At 35.0% G+C, this 18,817-nt stretch overlaps 1 protein-coding gene across 7 annotated transcripts in view; it reads left to right on the forward strand.

The window, feature by feature from the left end:
- Positions 1–18,817, forward strand: part of DOP1A (DOP1 leucine zipper like protein A) — a 111,210-nt gene that overhangs the window by 41,547 nt on the left and 50,846 nt on the right. For 6 of the 7 annotated variants that reach the window (XM_042939240.1, XM_042939243.1, XM_042939241.1 and 3 more), the window contains exons 4-10: positions 1,739–1,909; positions 4,769–4,958; positions 8,316–8,414; positions 14,399–14,498; positions 15,250–15,359; positions 16,252–16,360; positions 17,709–17,829. In XM_042939240.1, coding sequence (XP_042795174.1) covers positions 1,739–1,909; positions 4,769–4,958; positions 8,316–8,414; positions 14,399–14,498; positions 15,250–15,359; positions 16,252–16,360; positions 17,709–17,829 — 900 coding nt within the window. Of the gene's footprint in view, positions 1–1,738; positions 1,968–4,768; positions 4,959–8,315; positions 8,415–14,398; positions 14,499–15,249; positions 15,360–16,251; positions 16,361–17,708; positions 17,830–18,817 lie in introns of those variants that run through there. The other variant, XM_042939246.1, reaches the window with a different exon arrangement.

Here is an 18,817-nt window from a genome sequence, read left to right on the forward strand (position 1 = left end):
TCAACAAAAAGGACAGAAGTAAGGGAGCAGTAATTGAACCTGTCAGAACAGCTTGTGGAAAGGCCTGGACGCTAAAAAGAGCATGGAAGGATTTAAAACAAACCTGAAAGGAATTCTTCAGTATAGCTGGAGCAGAGGGTGCAGGAGTAAAATGGGTGAGTTTATGTGAGCTGTACAGAGATATGGAGTAGCAAAATGTTAAAACTGTGTTAAACTAGACTGTATCCTAAAGGCAACAGGAAGCCAATGAAAAGTTTTACTGAGGACAGCTGCTTCAGGGCAATACTGAAGCAGTATGTGGTAAGTCATGATGACTGAGCTGTATATAATGGTGGTGTCTTCTAAGAAAAAGTGTGGTAGAGATGGAGATAATTTACAGTATTTAAAAAATATCTAGAAGAGTGACTTGGAGAGAAAACTTGGTGATTGATTATAAGTTAGAGAAGATTTTTTTTAAAGGGTAAAGGATCACTTTTAAATTTATAGCTTTTTGGTCACCCAGACAGATGGTGATGCCATATTTTAAAATTGTGACATTTGAAGACTGTGAAATAGCTAGCTAGCTAGCCACTGGCTTTTGAGTCTGAAACTTAGGTGAGAAATCTGGGTTTAATGGAAGTAGAAGTCATCAATATGCAGGATATCATTTTGAGCCAATCGGTATAACTTATTATTTCATCAAAATATAAATTAAGGTTTATATACATACGTAGGTGATGAAATTTTGGGATGATGGTGGCGTGGTCCAGAGCCAGTAGCCAAGAAAGAATTCTTAAAGACATCTTTGGTGCAAAAAGGCGATTTTATTAAAGCATGGGGACGGGACCCATGGGCAGCAAGAGCTGCACTGGGGTCATGATGGGTAACTGATTATATACCTTCAGGTTGGGAGGGAGTCAGGGATAGAGTAAGTCTCGAAGGTACTTTGGATGCAAGGTCTCCAGGACCTTGAGAGTCTAGCTTTTGCTAGGGAAATGCCATTTATTACCATTTAATAAAATGTCAGTCATGAGACCCTTCAGATGGATATCAGGAGGCCATAAGCTTGGAGTATGATTGCCAGCACATATCTTGGGGCAGTTGAGATAAAGGAAGTTTCCAAAGGAATTTTTTTTTAATTTTTTAATGTTTATTTCTTTTTGAGAGAGAGAGAGAGAGAGTGAGCAGGGGAGGAACAGAAAGAGAGGGAGACACAGAATCCAAAGCAGGCTCCAGGCTCTGAGCTGTCAGCACAGAGCCCGACGTGGGGCCCGAACTCATGAACTTTATGAGATCATGACCTGAGCCAAAGTGGGACACTTAACCAACTGAGCCACCCAGGTGCTCCTGAGGGATTTTTATATGTTAAAGTAGGCTTACAGGATCCTCGAGGTTGGGTTAATGTTAAGCTAAGATTCTCTTTTGCCCCTAGCAAAGCAAAGGCAACTGAGCTCCTAGAGGGAAGTCACACTGCCTGTTTCATGGATTTGTCAATGGGCTGTAGGCAATAAGGGGATTTAATGTTTCATTAGCCTTAGTTTCCCACATCACCATGGCAAGCACCCTTTCCTTTGTTCTTGGGTAGCCAGGAGTGTTCACACATATTATCTACACATATTCTACCTGGGGGAAAGGGTCTGCCAGCCTGTATTTTGCCCTCAGCTTGCCCCACACTCCCTCATCATATGTGCATATGAATTAATATTTTGTAGTTAATGTGCTTCTCCTTACCCCCATTTATTTCTATGTTTTTAAACAGTTCTGGATTATTTCCTCTACTTGCAAATGCTGCCATGTCTGTGAAACCAACATTGCTAAGTTTGTATGAGATATATTACCTGCCTTTGGGTAAAACGCTGAAGCCTGGTCTACAAGGATTGCTAACTGGTATTCTGCCTGGCTTAGAAGAAGGATCGGAGTACTACGAGAGGTGAAATGGTGCTACTGTTGTTGCCACTAAGTGATCAAAGGCCTGGATTTGTCACCAAGTATCCTTGGATCGATAATGTTTTAACATCACAAAAATTAATTATTCTAGACCCTTGAATATATCACGTGAAGATTTCTGTAGCAAAAAATAATTATTGTAATATATCTAGTTTGTGTATTGCACTGAAAATATAGCTAAGAGCACAGACTTGGGAGATAGATGACTGGGTTCAAATCCTAGCTAAAAAGAAAGTTTTTTTAACATGTCTGAAGTTTTTTAAGTTTCCTCATCTATAAAACACACATAATACTTATTTCATTCTGTTGTTATAATAATGAAATCAGTCCAGTTCCTAGCACATGTAAGTCGCTCAAAAAATTGTGACCCATAATTTAAAATAATACAATATATAAGAATTTAGATTAATAAAAGAATGGGAAATTGAACCATGTGCCAACAGTTTTTAAATTCTTAGTGGTAGAAAAGAGCCTAACACCAAGTACAGTGATGTTTTACTGGCTGTTGACATGATGCTCTTGATATTTTAATTTTTCAAAGAATATGAATTAATGCATCTTGGAGCCTATTATTTCTTAGGAAGTTTATAGTTGTAGACAGCACATGATGGTGTTAACTATCTTTAATAGCTTGTTACTGATATTCTCACCAAAAATGAAATTATGAGTTGAGGTAGCAAACATAAAAAAGGCCAAACTTAATTTTATGAGTACACTTAATGACTTAAATTTAATTTATTCTAGAGCACTCACCAGTTACTCTATTTTATGGTGGTTTATATGTTTCTGTAATATAGTCAGACTCTAACCCTGAAAATACTAGATTACGCTCCTGAGCTACTTTGAGAAAATATAATTTTGGTCCTCAAAATTTATCATTTTCTTTTGTTAACTTTTTTACTTACTTGCTTACAGTTTTAGAAACATATGTTTTATTTCATTTAGTGTATAAGTCCATTTTATTTTAAATTTTAAATTGTTGTATTCTAAGGGAAGCACTTAAGTTTGCTAGTTGCAATTAAAAATATAACAGTGAATAATGATTTTTAGGGCTATAGTCTGTGTTTTGTCTTGTTAATGTGTCTTAGTCAGTTTGAGCTGCTGTAACAAAATGAACAGCTAATGAACAGCAAATTTATTTGTCCGAGTTGTAAAAGCTAGAAGTCATTATCTGAGTACTAGCATGGTCATATTCTGGTGAGGGCCCTCTCCCTGGTTCGTAGCTGGTGTCCTCACATAGTGGAAGGGGCTACAGAGTTCTGTGGGATTTCTTTCATAAGAACTCATGACTTACACATCTCCCAAAAGCTCCACTTCTCCTGATGCCATCATTTTGGGAGGATAGGGTTTTAATATGACCTTTTGAGGAGACATTCAGACCATAGCATTATGTTTTAGTAGCTTTTCAACACAAAGTATAATAAAGGGATTGATAAATGTGTTCTTTTAATCTATAGATATATTAAGGCCAGAAGGGAGTACAGTGTTAGGTTAAGTCACAGAGCAAGTAAACAGTAGAACGCATCATCAGATTCTTTTGATTCTGACTCTACTACAGTGTAATAAGTTTTTATGTATTACATTATATTTGAAACTAATCATAAGTAATTAATTTTTGAATGCAGTCCTTAATAAAGCAATAATATATCTTTGATTTTGTTATAGGTGTAATTCATTAAAGTTTTGTAAATTATAAGATGTGAGGGCGATCTGGCTGTGATATCTGTCCCCCCATTGATTTGATCGCCAGGGTTGATTTAGCTGACCTGGCTCGCTAAGCAGGTGTCTCCCTCTTCCCTCACCACTCCATGTGTGCCCCTCCCAAAGCTGTGTGCTTAGTTGAAAGGGATGATCTTCCCTGATAGAGGAGTACTGTTCTTTGGTCAAGGATATATGAGTAGCTACATTCCCCTGCTAGAATCCCCAAGACACTCTCAAAGTTATTGTGAGTTGCATAATATGATTTCAAAGAAAAGGAAACATTTGGAAAATGTCCTTTAAGAATTTCATAGAAATCCAAGAGAAAATATTTTCTGCTACAGGATTACTGTTAACTAAAATGTATATGGTGGTCTGGGACGCCTGGGTGGCTCAGTCTGAGCATCTGACTCTTGATTTTGGCTCAGGTCATGATCCCACCCAAGGTCATGGGATCGAGCACCATGTCAGGCTCTGTACTAAGCATGGAGCCTGCTTAAGATTCTCTCTTTCTCTCTCTCTCAAATAAGATAAAATGAAATAAAATTAAATTAAAAGTAAATAAAAATTAAACATAAATAAAAATTAAAAATAAATATGAATGTATATGGTGTTTAACAACTCACTAACGTAGATAGGACTTGGGGTGTTCTTTTTGTTGTCATTGTCTTCATTTTACAGATCGGGAAACTGAAGAAAGATTAACTGATTTCTCCAACTTACAGCTAGTAAATGGGGGAGCCAGGACTTAAATCCAGTCCTCTAAAGTATGTGCTTCTCCCAGTCTATCACATTTGTCTCCAGGGCACGGCATGTAAACTATACTGTGAATGCTTTCATACATTCCAGAAAAGAAGAATTTATTTTTAACACTGTGAAACTAAATGCTTCTCTCTTTTTTTTTAATGTTTATTTCTGGGAGAAAGGGAGAGAACACAAGTTGGGGAGGAGCAGAGAGAGAGAGGGAGAGAAAGAATCCCAAGTTGCTCTGCACTATCAGGGCAAAGCCCGGCATGGGACTGGATCTCACAAACCATGAGATCATGACCTGAGCCGAAGTCAAGAGTTCGATGCTTAACCAGCTGAGCCACCCAGGTGCCCCCTAAATGCTTCTCTTGTTAAGCCACTCTGTTTTGTACCTCAGAACAAACACTTTGCTGGAGAAGGTTGCTGCTGCAGTGGACCAGTCCGCATTCTACAGTGCCCTCTGGGGGAGTCTTCTCACCAGTCCTGCTGTGCGTTTACCAGGAATCACATATGTTCTCGCCCATTTGAACAGAAAGCTTTCCATGGAAGATCAACTTTATATAATTGGCAGTGATATTGAGCTAATGGTAGGTCTATATGTGGTTGCTCATTTAACATACTTCTCAAGAGCCAGGCACACTATTACAGACAGACATTGAGAATCGTGCCACAAAGTTCCTATTTTCACGGAGCTTACACTTTTCATCAAGGAAACTTAAAGACAAAATTAGTCACTAATTATTCTTTTTAAAATCTTCAAAAATTTCTTTTCATGGAAAAAGAATTGTAGGTTATATGTTATCTCCAACTGTTATTCAAGCAAATAAATGGTCCTTATTACCATCTTGCTAACTGATCAGACCACTGTTAATATAGCCACATTAATTATACCCAAGCGAACCTTCTCTTCAAGCATAGCTTTCATTATGGGAAAGATGGGTTTTAGATTCTATATGGGAATTTTGCAAGAAGATCTCTAGTACCAAAGTAGATGGTGAAAAATTGTACCAAAAAAATCACATTGATTAAACTTTTTAATTTCTAGATGAAGAACAAAAGGAAACCTTTTATCTCTGTAGTGCTATCTCTGAAAACTAGCAAAGGAGTAAACAACAAACCCTCAAAGGCACTTTGAAAAGTTTTTTTAAAAATTGTGATTAACCATCCCATACTTTTCTCCCATCTGATTATGAGATTTTTATGCAGATTTTGGTTACATTTATTAAACTGTAATAAACATACACTGAAAATAACATCTTGTGTGTACAGTTGTATGAATTTTGACAAATGCCTATAGTCAGGTAATCAATACACTAATCAAGATAAAGAACATTTATATCACCCCACAAAGTTCTTCTGTGCTCCTTTGTGGTTACTTCTCTTACCCTGTGTTCCCAGGCCCTTGCAAACACTGGTCTGGTTTCTGTTTCTATAGTTGTGCTTTTTCTAGAACATTACATAGATGGAATCATACAATATCAGCCATTAAGTCTGGTTTCTTTCACTTTGTATAACATTTGAGATTCATCCATGTGTTTGTATATATCAGTAGTTAGTTCCTTTACATTGCTGTGTAGTATTGTATTGTATGAATGTACCACAGTTTGTTTATTCATTCACCAGTTAACGTTTGTTTCTGGTTTGGGCAGTAATGAATAAAGCTGCTATAAACAGTTGCGTACAGTTGTTTGTGTAGAAATATGTTTTTATTTCCTGGGAAAGTATTTAGGAATAGGATTCCTAAATGGTTCATATTGTAAAGGTATGTTAACTTTTTTAAGTAACAGCTTTATTAAATAATTCACATACCGTAAAATTTATCCTTTTGAATTGTACAATTCAACTTTTTCCACAAAGTTATGCAATTATCACTTATCTAATTCTGAAAACCTTTTTATCACCTCAAAAAGAAACCCCATAGTCGTTAATCTCACTACATTTTTCCCTTGCTCCTGCCACTAGTAACCATTAATCTTCCTGTTTCTATAGATTTGCCTATTCTAGACATTTCATACTAATGCACTTATACAATATAGAGCCCTTTATAAATTACCACAATGTTTTCAATATTCACCTATGTTGAAGCATGTATCAGTACTTCATTTCTTTTTATAGGTTGAATAATACTACTTTGTATGGAGAATACCACATTTTATTTAGCTGTCCATCAGCTGATGGACATTTGAGTTACTTCTTTTCTGGCTATTATAAATAATGGTCTGAACATTTATGTTCAGAACATGCTGAACACCTATGTTTTTGTGTCAGCATAGGTTTTCATTTGATTTAGTAGTGGAATTACTGGGTCATATGGTACCTGTGTTTAACTTTGAGGAACTGGCAAACTTTTCCAAAGTGACTACACCAGTTTATTTTTCCACCAGCAATACATGAGGGTTCCCATTTGTCACATCGTTTTCAAACGTTGTTATTGTCTGTCTTTTTATATAGGACACCTTAGCAGGTGTGAAGTGTTATTTCGTTACGGTTTTGATTTGCATTTCCCTAATGTCTAATGACATTGAACATATTTTCCTGTGGTTATTGGCCATTTTTATATCTTCTTTGGAGAAGTGTCTCTTCAAATTCTTTTCCCATTATTGTGTTATTTCCTTTTTGTTGTTGAACTGTAGGAGTTCTTTATATATTCTGGATGTTAAACCCTTGTGTCTGTGATTTATAAATATATTCTCTCATTTTGTGGACTTGTCTTCTCATTTTCTTGATACTGTCCTTGGAAGCACAAAAATTTTAACTCTGATCAAGTCCAGTTAATCTGTTTTGTTTTTTGTCATTTGTGCTTTTAGTGTTAGATACAAGAAATTGTGTCTAATTTAAGATCACAAACATTTCCTCCTGTGTTTTCTTCTAGTGTATGTTTAAGTTTATAAAACACTGCCAATTTTCCAAAATGACTATACCATTTTGATGCAGATTTTTAAATGTATTGTTAACATTTCCTTTTAATGAGTTAATGGAAATTTTAAACAAGTCACTTTATTTCTTTAAAAAATAAATGTCATAATTGAAAAACTATTTGTAACATATCACAAAGGACTAACTTCATTGTTATTCAAGGAGCTACTATAAATAAATAAGCAACTATTAACAATCAAGTGGAAAAATGGGTTTGAACAGATAATTTACCTAATAGAAATACAAATAAACATATGAAAAGATGCTCTATTACTTATAATAGAAATAAAAATTTACACCAGGATACCAATTGTCATACATCAGATTGGCAAAAATTAAAAAAAAAAAAAAAAACGTGAGTAAACATGAAAAAACAAATTGTCACACATAGCTGGTGAGAATATAAATGTACATAACCTTAATGGGAAGCATTCTATTCATGTTGCAAATGCATATCCCCAAGACCCAGAGATTCTACTTTAAGGGATTTATCCTATAATGTACATCTGTATATTATATGTTGCAGCATTATTTAGTAAATATTTACCAACAGTACTAGTGTCTATTATTAGGAACCTATTAAAAAATTAGGATTCATCTATGAAATAGAGTATCTCTTTGACCATGAAAAAATAATGAAGCTCTTTATGTAGTGTTAAGAAAAGATCTCCAAAATATATTGTTAAAAGAGAAAAGCAAAGTTTGGGATATATGCATGTATGTTTTTATTTACTTACATTTCAGAAAATAGTCACCAATAATACTGGTTGCATTGTAGAAAAGAAGTCGGTTGGGAGATAGATATGGGAGAGAACTTTTTGCTGTATACTCTTTTGTGTGCCTTAATTTTTTTTAAGCCCTCATAATATATTTACCTATTTATTCAAAATAATATAAATACATTTTAATTAGTGATAAGAAACTGAGAAGCAAACTTTTATTTATTGGAAAAAATGAAACATTCCATTTGCACAGTAAATATTTCCCAATGTAACAGACAAGAGATGTTAAAGGCTCTTTTATTTCAGGTAGAAGCAGTAAGTACTTCCGTGCAGGACTCAAGTGTACTTGTACAGAGAAGCACACTGGACCTCATACTCTTCTGTTTTCCCTTCCACATGAGTCAGGTAACAACATTAATAATGATATTAACATAAGGAATTCTTTGGAAAATCCTAGATTCCTCATGTAGTTATTTTTTTTAATAGAATTTAGGTTGAATTCTTTTGTTTTATAAATTTGTAAGTATAATACATAAAAAGCAAATTTTTCAAGGAGTGGAATTTTTGGGAATTTGGGGGAAAAAAAGGTTTATTGATTTGGATAAGAACATGGAAATTGAAATTTTAAAATTTCATACCTTTTAAAAAAGTTGTAACCTATGAAAACCAAAAGATAATCATTGCTAACTCTGAGTGAGGCAGGTCTCTGAGACCTAGGTTCACCTAGCTGTTATCTCTGTCATGATGTTACCTTTTCTTGGTTTGGTGATTTGGTGATGTATGTTAGAACTTTAGCAGTGTTGGCTGTTGGAAAGCCAGATATTCAGTCACTGTGACATTCTCTAGTACTTTTATTACAAATGAGAGCAGTTAACAAATCATGAGTGAAGTGTTTCACTGGTAGAACTTAACTGAATCAATGTTCTCATTTTTAAAGAAATGGTCTAAATTCTTTCGAGTTCTAAACTTTGAAAAGTTATGAGCACCAATATGTGAACATTCAGAATGGTACAACAAAAGTAATAAGATATGAAGAATTTCTGCCTTGGAAAACTTTATTTCTAAAAAGTCATTAGCAGAAAAGACTATTGTTTGGGAGTTTTGTCAGAGCTGTGGTTAGTAGATAAACTGGTGGATTTTCATTATGATTTGTCATACTCAGCTTTTTCTTTATTACTTTATTCGGTTTGAAATTGAGTTGTTAATAATTGGAGAATTTTATACTTCATTGTCTATATTGCCCCTAATTGGGACACAAACTATACTCAGTTTCAATTTTTTTAAATGTTCCATCCTTAAACCAGAAGCCTTTATTCTGTCTCTGACTTTTCACAGAAACACCTGCTGGGACATCAGTGTAGTCTGAACTTACCAGTATAGGGGTGGGCATACAGCTCACAAGGTAATAATGAGTTTGATTTGAATATGCTAAAATAACGTATATGGCTCAAAAGCTTAAAATGTCTATTATCTGGATCTTTATTGAAAAAAAATGTATTGACCTTTACTCTTAAACCTTCCCCGTCTTTCTTCCCTTCCAGGCATTCAACATTTTTTACTCCTTCAGTGTACGATAGGTGACTCAATAAAATGTGAGGGATTAAGTCATGGTAGACTTAAACTGGGAAGAACTTAATTTGTAATCTCATTAGACCAGTGTTTCTCAACCTTTTGTTTAGCTGAGTTTCCTTCAGTACTTTCTTACTCTACCTCTGTATCCCTCCCAGCCAAGAAGATTTTCTCAAGCCTTGCCTTCTGTAATTTGTATTATAAAAACAATAGCTATGTTTAAAGTTTTTTTTAAGTATGTACCCTACCCAGAGCCAATATTTTCCACCTATTACCATACCATGTTTTTAGATTACCTGAGAGTATGGGTGAAGTTGTCATCTTTGTTCTCCATTTTCCTCTTTCCATATCTTGCATATAATTTTAAGCAAATACTGATTGTAATTGTAACTTAACAGAGCCTTTATTACCTTGTCCCATAAGTGATTACTATTAAGAGCTTCAGCAGTTGACAGGTTATTAGACTCTTTTTACTTATTTCATGGAAAGTTGACCCTAATCTCTAACATTTGTACCTTTAAGTGAGAATTGTTTTCCATATTAGAAATATGTGGTGGTGTCAACAGTAAGCAAGAAGTGACTTCCGGGGCACTTCGGTGGCTCAGTTTGTTGAGTGTCCACCTCTTGGTTTGAGCTCCAGTCATGATCTCACCGTTCCTGAGATCGAGCCCCATATTGAGCTCTGTGCTGTCAGTGCAGAGCCCGCTTGGGATTCTCTCTCTTTTTCTCTCTCCCTCCCTCCCTCCCTCCCTCCCTCTCTCTTTCTCTCTCTTTCTCTCTCTTTCTCTCTCTTTCTCTCTCTTTCTCCCTCTGTCTCTGTCTCCCTGCCTCCAGCCCCGCACATATGCACGCTTTCTTTCTTTCAAATAAATAAATTAAAAAAAAAAAAAAGAAGAAGAAGAAGTAGTAGTGACTTCTTTCTTAAGAATAGTTTTTTTTTTTTCGGGGCGCCTGGGTGGCTTGGTCGGTTAAGTGTCCGACTTCGGCTCAGGTCATGATCTTATGGTCCGTGAGTTCGAGCCCCACGTCGGGCTCTGTGCTGAGAGCTCGGACCCTGGAGCGTGTTTCAGATTCTGTGTCTCCCTCTCTCTCTGCCCCTCCCCTGTTCATGCTCTGTCTCTCTCTGTCTCAAAAATAAATAAACGTTAAAAAAAAATTAAAAAAAAAAAAAGAATATTTTTTTTTCTCAAAATAAGATTGGGAAACACTAGTACTTTTCAAGATTTTGTGGCAGTATCTGTAATCTTCATATCTGATGTTAGATCAGCAGTTCTCAAATGCTTTGGTTTTAGGACCCTGTTATACTCTCTAAAAATATTGAGGATCCTAAAAAAAAAAAATCTTTTGTTTATGGAGGTTAGATTTATCTATATCATACTAGAAATTAAAACTGACAGATTTTTAAATATTTACTAATTTACTTAAAGCTAACAGTAACAGAGTTATCATGTTAGTATAGATAACATTTTATGAAAGTAACTCTTCCAACACATTGAAATAATTAGTGAATAGAGTAGAAATTTTCCACAGATTTCTTTTTTTTATTATTTTTTATTTTTTTATTTTTTTTTTTAATTTTTTTTTTTCAACGTTTTTAATTTATTTTTGGGACAGAGAGAGACAGAGCATGAACGGGGGAGGGGCAGAGAGAGAGGGAGACACAGAATCGGAAACAGGCTCCAGGCTCCGAGCCATCAGCCCAGAGCCTGACGCGGGGCTCCAACTCACGGACCGCGAGATCGTGACCTGGCTGAAGTCGGACGCTTAACCGACTGCGCCACCCAGGCGCCCCCCACAGATTTCTTTAATGTATGCTCTAGTATGGAACAAAATGTTCATATCTGCTTTTGCATCCAATTTGTTGTGATTTTTTTCTTTCATTTGAAGTATATGAAAAAAAATCTGATCTCACACTGATACGTAATTGGAATAGGGAGGAGTGTTTCAGCAGTCTTTTTGTTGTTGTTAAAACAGCATATTCTTCTTTGATACTACACCATAACTCAATAAGTAGTGGTTTTTAAAAATGTTTATATATTTTGAGAGAGACAGAGAGCGTGTACACATGAGTGGGAGAGGTAGAGAAAATCTCAAGCAGGCTCTGTGCTGTCAGCGTGGGGCCCAACGTGGGACTTGAACCCATGAAATCATGAGAGATCATGACCTGAGCTGAAATCAAGTTTCAGATGCTTAATCAACAGAGCCACCCAGGCACCTTTCAATAAGCTGCAGTTTTTAAAAAATTAGTTGCACTATGGAATCTGAGACCAGATCAATAAACTTTTCATGTTCTGTTTCATGAAAACCTGCTGGTCTTTCTTACCCTTGAATGGATGTTTTACCCAAATATGCTTTTGTAACATCATGGTTGGTTATTTGGAAAATGTTAGTTGCCGAATTATGCAGATCTTTCAAAGGTTAACATAGTAACAACTATCACATTTCTTACTGTCCCCACTGATCTCATCAGTAGATTTTTTTAGGTATTGGGAAGCTTTCAAGCCAATTTAATTCAGTACATACAGTTTCAAGCCAAATAACAGATTTTATCGGGGTGTCTGGTGGGATCAGTCCGTAGAGCATGTGAGTCTTGACCTCAGTGGTGGGGCGGGGGGCCGGGGGAGGCAGGAATGAAGTTTGAGCACCAAGTTGGGTGTAGAGACTACTAAAAAATAAAATCTTTAGGGTGCCTGGGTGGCTGAGTCAGTTAAGCATCCACCTCTTGATTTCAGCTCAGGTCATGATTTCATGGTCGTGAAATCAAGCCCTATGTTGGGTTCTGTGCTGGGAGTGGAGCCTGCTTAAGATTCTCTCTCTCTCCTGCTCCTCCCCTGCTCCTGTCCTCTCTTTCTGAAAAAATAAAACAAAAAATCTTAAAACAAAAATTCAGATTTTCTCGTAGAAGCTCTAAATTTATTATTTGTAATGATGAATATGAATTGTTTTTGTTGCAGTGACACTTTATTTTTGAGAAAATATGTGCCAAGTGTTCAAGCCTGATAATCATAGTTTGTATCAATCACTCTTTCAGGCAAAAGTGGTATTTGATGAAAAAAAAAGCCGATAGTACAGCTCACAATGCAAACAGTCACACAAGTGTTTTTCCTCAAGACATCCATCATTTTTTTTTTTTTTTTTGAGAGAGAGAGCGTGAGTGGGGGAGGGGCAGAGAGGGAGACACAAAATCTGAAGCAGGCTCCAGGCACCGAGCTGTCAGCACAGAGCCTGACAAGGGGCTCGAACTCAGGGACCACGAGATCATGACCTGGGCCGAAGTCGGATGCTCAACTGACTGAGCCACCCATGTGCCCCTAGTCATCCATCATATATACTTCAGTATATGTCAGAAATGTTTTGTGTATACTCCCCATTTCATTACACAGGATATTAAAAGACGTGTGTTCAGGGACTAATATTTAATAAAACAAACTTCTGCTTCATCAATAACGTTCTTGAGTGAAACTGGCTTTTCTTTTTCTTTGTTTTTAATTTTACTAGAAGTATATGGCAGTAAAGAATACCATGACCACAAGTACAGTAGATGCCACTGCTGTACTGCTTCTTTTCATGCTAAGATGCTGGCAGTTTTACTCAGCATTGCATAATCAGAGCAAATGCCACACATCAAAAAAGGCAGATAACATTTTGGAATTGTCATGAATATAGTTTTTACCTCGTGGACCCCCTGAAAGAGTCTTAGAGATCCTCAGGAGTTCAGGGGCCACACTTTGCGAATTGTTTAGATTAATAAAGACCTCTGTGTTCAGATGAATGACCATAATTTTTTGGCTATTGATGATCTGTGTTCTGTAACATCTCAGTTATTTCTCGAAGATTCCTTTAAAACATGTAAGCTGCTTAATACTGTCAAGCATGGCGTAGGAAAAAGTTGAGAAGTCTATGATAAAGAAGTCAGTTCTCAAAAATAAAGTTAATTTTTTTGTAAAGTCCATTCTCTGTCTAGGTGAGGCAATAACCAGACATTTGAATTTGGCTAAGTACTTAGGCCCTTTTTATTCTAGAGTGATTGTTAGACTAATTGATTTCCACGTTACCTTCTAATGCTCAGGGTCCAAGATTCTCTTTTAAAGTGATTATCTAGAAATAGTCTTAAAATTAATAGCAATTTAACTAGCTGCCTTCCTGTTATCTTTTAACTTCACCTCTTTTAGTGAAAACCAGATCTTCTTTAGTATATTTTTTAAATATCTAATTAAGGCTATTAGGAAGGATGCAAAGAAAAATTATTTTCTCTTTAGAAGATCTTGAGTAACATGAAAAAAAAAGATTTGTTAAAGCTGGATATGGGCACAAAAAGCATTCATTATATTTTTTATATTTTTCTGTATGTTTGAAATACTACAAGATAAAAATTTTTAAGAGATCAGGAAATGAAAGGCTTGAAATTGATGAAGATCATGAACATCTAAAGTAATTACCACCAGTTGACACAGCTATGAATGTAAAAGACTAAAGACATGATTTTCTTGAGTTGGTTCCATCTTACTCCATTTTTTGTTTTGTGTCAGAGCTTGCTAATTCTGGATAGGATAACGAATTTTAAAATGGAGATTAAAATAATTGAGGTATAGTTTCACGTATGCAACTAAACAGCTGCGTTACCTTTTCTTATTGTTCCCTAATCTGTAAAATGGCAATAACCATTCCTGTGTTTGAAGAGTCAGATGAGTCTTCTATGAAACTACCTCATAAGCCCTAAAGTTCTGAGCGTATTGCAAGGTGGTATGTTTTTTAAAGAGGAAAAAAAAGAATGTGTTTTTGTATGTGATGAAATACAACTACATCTTTAACTTTTTCAGGCCACTCGACCAGATATGATCAGGATCTTGTCAGCAGCTCTTCATGTAGTACTGAGGAGGGATATGTCCCTGAACCGAAGACTTTATGCATGGCTTCTTGGTAGGTGTTTGATGTGTATGGTCTTAGCTTGGGAAAGATACAGGGAAATTTGCCATACATAAGTATTATCAAGTTTCATGTGTGTCCTAAATGAAGAAATTAATAGTTTGCTTAAATAGACAATAAAAATGTAAATAGGATTAATTGTGTATTATATGAAGAAATTTCAAAATCTTCTTAACATTAGAGGCTATTTTAACCCATTCCTGTTTCCTTTGACAAGATTTTTTTCCTCCTATAAATTGAGGCTGTTATACTGTGAGTATGTAGACAAAAAAGGATAAATAATCAAAATAATAACATAATTTCCAAAACTTTGAAGTCATCAAAGGAATCAGAACTATTACTGCTGACCCACACATGGTACCTTACCAGTCTTGCACTCAAGCAGTAAGTTCTTTGTTTTTCCATACTTTGAGTGTTTGGCCCATCCACAACTCCTTACTGCTTAGAGTGAAAAGATAAAATATAACTTATCTTGGATTTTCTGAATCTTCAGTTATTTCACTATTTGTTAGATTGAAAAGAAAAATATTGGATAATGCTGGAAGAATACTATGATACTCGCTTATGTATTGAATTGGTTTCCCTTTATTAAATTATCTAAAATGATCTCTCTTGCTGACATTGATTGGGCTACTAATTGGTAAGTGTTTGGTGTTGTTTTTGAGATATTTGGTGTTTTGGTATTTAATGAACAACAGTTTTGAGAATTCCAGTATAATTTATTTTGCCATTTGTTTCCATGGAGGTTTTGATAACAACGGTGCTATCATAGGACCCAGAAGCACAAGACACAGTAATCCTGAAGAACATGCTACTTACTATTTCACTACCTTTTCAAAAGAATTGTTGGTCCAGGTAATGAATGCTTTCATTTTATTTTTTGGTTACTCCCTGATCACTAGAGTTAACAAGTGTAAGACAAGGTCCTGCCTTAATTGAATTAATTCATCACTGACGGGTGGAGACAAGACTCACAAACTTCCTAAGAATGATTATAACAAGCAAATGATTACAATACAATGAGTAAGTAATCTTAAGATAGACTCATTTCTGTGTCAGTCCAGAGATTGCTTAATTTGATCTCATAACTTTATTAATACATAGTTACAGCTTCTTACCTGTCTGCCCTGTGAATTGGAGCTCTTCCAAAAATGGGCTAGGACCTCTGTTATATCCTCTGAAGCCTTGGGAAAATTTGGGTTGCATGAGGAATCTAAATGTGGTAAAACTGCTATTGTAATGGAAAAGTTAAAATGAGCCATACTTTTATATTATTTTTACTTTATATTCAAGATAAAGAGATTTGTTGGTATCCGAAGCATTTTTAAATGAGTGAAGTTATAAGAATATAGTTTTGAACTACCAATGGGAAGACAATTGTATAATAGCAGATGCTGTCATGATACTGTGCCATAGTTTGGAGCATCGATGATGATGTTAAATAGAAACACTTTTTTCTTTTAGGCAAAAATTCAAATAACCATGAATTTATTTTTCTAGATTTTCTTTAACTTTTCCACTTTTTTTCTAGAGCAAATGTAAGCACTCTTTTTTTCTCTCAAGATGGATGAATAAAACCTTTTTTTCCCCCTTAGCAGAGGAAAAAAGCTAACTTCAGTGAAAGAGTTTCAGAAAAGCAATAGATGTAAATCTCCATTACATATGGTCGTATTTAAATTTTTTTCTTAAGAAAAGTGTCTTTGAATCTGTTTATTTAAATGAGTAATGTACTTTTTCTTTTTTAAAGGCAATGGTGGGCATCTTACAAGTGAATGGATTTGGAGAAGAGAGCACTTTAATGCAGGATCTAAAACCTTTTCGTATTTTAATCAGTTTACTTGACAAACCTGAGCTAGGTAATGTATACTGTCATAGGACTTAAGATCACATGTGGTTGTTTTGTACTGTCTCATAATAAAAATAAGATAAAAGTCATTATGTAGAAAAATTGCTATATTTTGAGGTGGACTTCAAATACAGGTTCTCAACAATTTCTTACCTAAAATTTACTCCAGAACATTAAGAAGATACGTATGTATACATCCAACACATATGTTCTCATATTTTACCCTATACTATATATGTAGTGGATAAGTCATTTTAAAGATAATGTCTGAGCTCTTCCTAATCCTGATTAAGTTACTGAAACATTTGTGATCTCTCATGACTGTCCTAGTTCACAAAACTCAAGGACTTGAGCAAAAATATTTGGGTTCTATCCCTCAGCTTGATTCCCTACATCCCCTTTGTTTTGTGTGTTTTCCCTTTCTTCATTGTGTATTTCTTTTATAGTAGATTTATTGGGAAGTTAGTTATGGCACCTGAGACAGAAATTAAGAAAAACCAAAAGTAAGGGTGCCTGGGTTGCTCAGTTGGTTAAGTGTCCAACTTCAGCTCAGGTCATGATCTCACAGCTTGTGAATTAGAGCCCTATGTCAGGCTTTGTGCTGACAGCTCAGAGCCTGGAACCTACTTCAGATTCTGTCTTCATCTTTCTGCCCCTCCTCTGCTCACTCTCTGTCTCTGTCTCCATCTCTCCTTCTCAGATATAAAAAATGAAACGAAACAAAAAGAAACCCAAAAGTAGCAAATATATATGTCTTCTCACCAACTCTTAAAATAAAAATGAAAAATTTTAAATATAAAAATAACTTGAGCTGTATCAATGGCTTTGAGAATGTGTTTTAGCTATTGTATAATAATAAATAAAGCTCTTCAAAATTTTTTTAAAGAGATGAGTATCTATTGTAGCAATACTTTGTACAAAAACTTTGTGGGTTTTTGTATCATTTAAAAAAACAATAGTAGTAATATAGATAGTATTTCTTGAATCCTCATTATATTCTGGGAACTACGCTACCCACCTTGTAAATATTTTTTCCTAACCCTTGTAACAGCCCTGTAAGTCTGGTATTATTATCCTCATTCTAGATGAGGACACTAAAACTCAAAGACATTAAATAACTTTCCAAGGTTATTGCTGTTAACTGTCAAACACACTTCCTTTGTTCTGTAATTTTTATTATGTCAACCTATAGTTAAATAACCATTTATTCGGATCAAAATGTTAAGCTCAGTTTAGCATCCAGAAAAATATTTTTCAAATACTTGTTTTAAAGTATCGTTTGATCAGGCTAATTTGTAAATAATCATGATTTGTCAGTGCTCATTAATTATTGTCTTTAATATGTATATTAATTTTAGGACCTGTAATTCTGGAAGATGTCCTAATTGAAGTATTTAGAACATTATATTCGCAATGCAAAGCAGAATTGGATCTTCAAATGGAACCACCCTTCAGCAAGGATCATGCTCAGTTAAGCAGGTGGATTACCAAAAAATTAAGCATGATATGAAGGTGTCCTCATTCATCATATGACATTTGTGTTCTGAATGATAAATTTGATTTAAAATATTACCATATTTTGGTAATATGAACTCTCATTACTAACTGCACCGATTTTTTAGGCATTTACAGCCTGACTATATAGTAGAACCAGCACCAGGGTTGGTTCTAACCAGTTAATGTGAAGATACAGATTTCAGGGAATTTATTCACACTGTTCAAACTCACGAGAGATTAATTGCCACATGTCAGTTAATAATGGAAGTTGTACCTTCTTGCGAACTAGGCCTGGTGGTTTGCGTGCGGTTGTGCCTCTTGGTTACTCGACACTCTCAGGAGACCAAATCATAATTCAGAAAAAGACTTAAATGTAGAGTTAAATGAATCACAGGGCACCAAGTGCTCCTTAAACAATTTCTTTTCAAGTTATCATTATTTCTTCTTTCAGTTTTATATATATCTTTTTTTTTTTTTTTTTTTTTTAATGCCTGGGACAAGTCCTGTAATATTAGTATATCCTCTTCTCTAAGTCAGTGGTAGATTCATTCATGTCAACAAGGTCTTACTTTTTCATTTCTTGTCTACTTTTAGCAGCTTACGTGTTTTCCAGTCTCATCTAACATGACAAAGTCACAAGACTACAGTTTCTTTTACATAATCTGAATTCCATTTGTCTCTCCTTGGTGAAGCTTTGGATATAACGTGGGCTTTCCTAAAACACAGTTTTGTATATTTTAATGCAGTTAAAATTTTAACATTTTAACACAGTTTTTGATTTCTATTAAGTATCCGTGGAATCTTTATTTGAGAAGTTAATATTGACTATCCTGGTACTCGATTTCATTCTGTACTCTGCCTGATAATTTATATTACCCCATTGAATATTCAGTTAGTCATTTGTGCTATGACATGCTAGCTGTATTGATGGTACCACAATATATATAAAAACAACTGTTTTCATTATTAG

This window comes from Panthera leo, chromosome B2, assembly GCF_018350215.1.
Source record: "Panthera leo isolate Ple1 chromosome B2, P.leo_Ple1_pat1.1, whole genome shotgun sequence".
Classification (NCBI taxonomy): Eukaryota; Metazoa; Chordata; class Mammalia; order Carnivora; family Felidae; genus Panthera; species Panthera leo.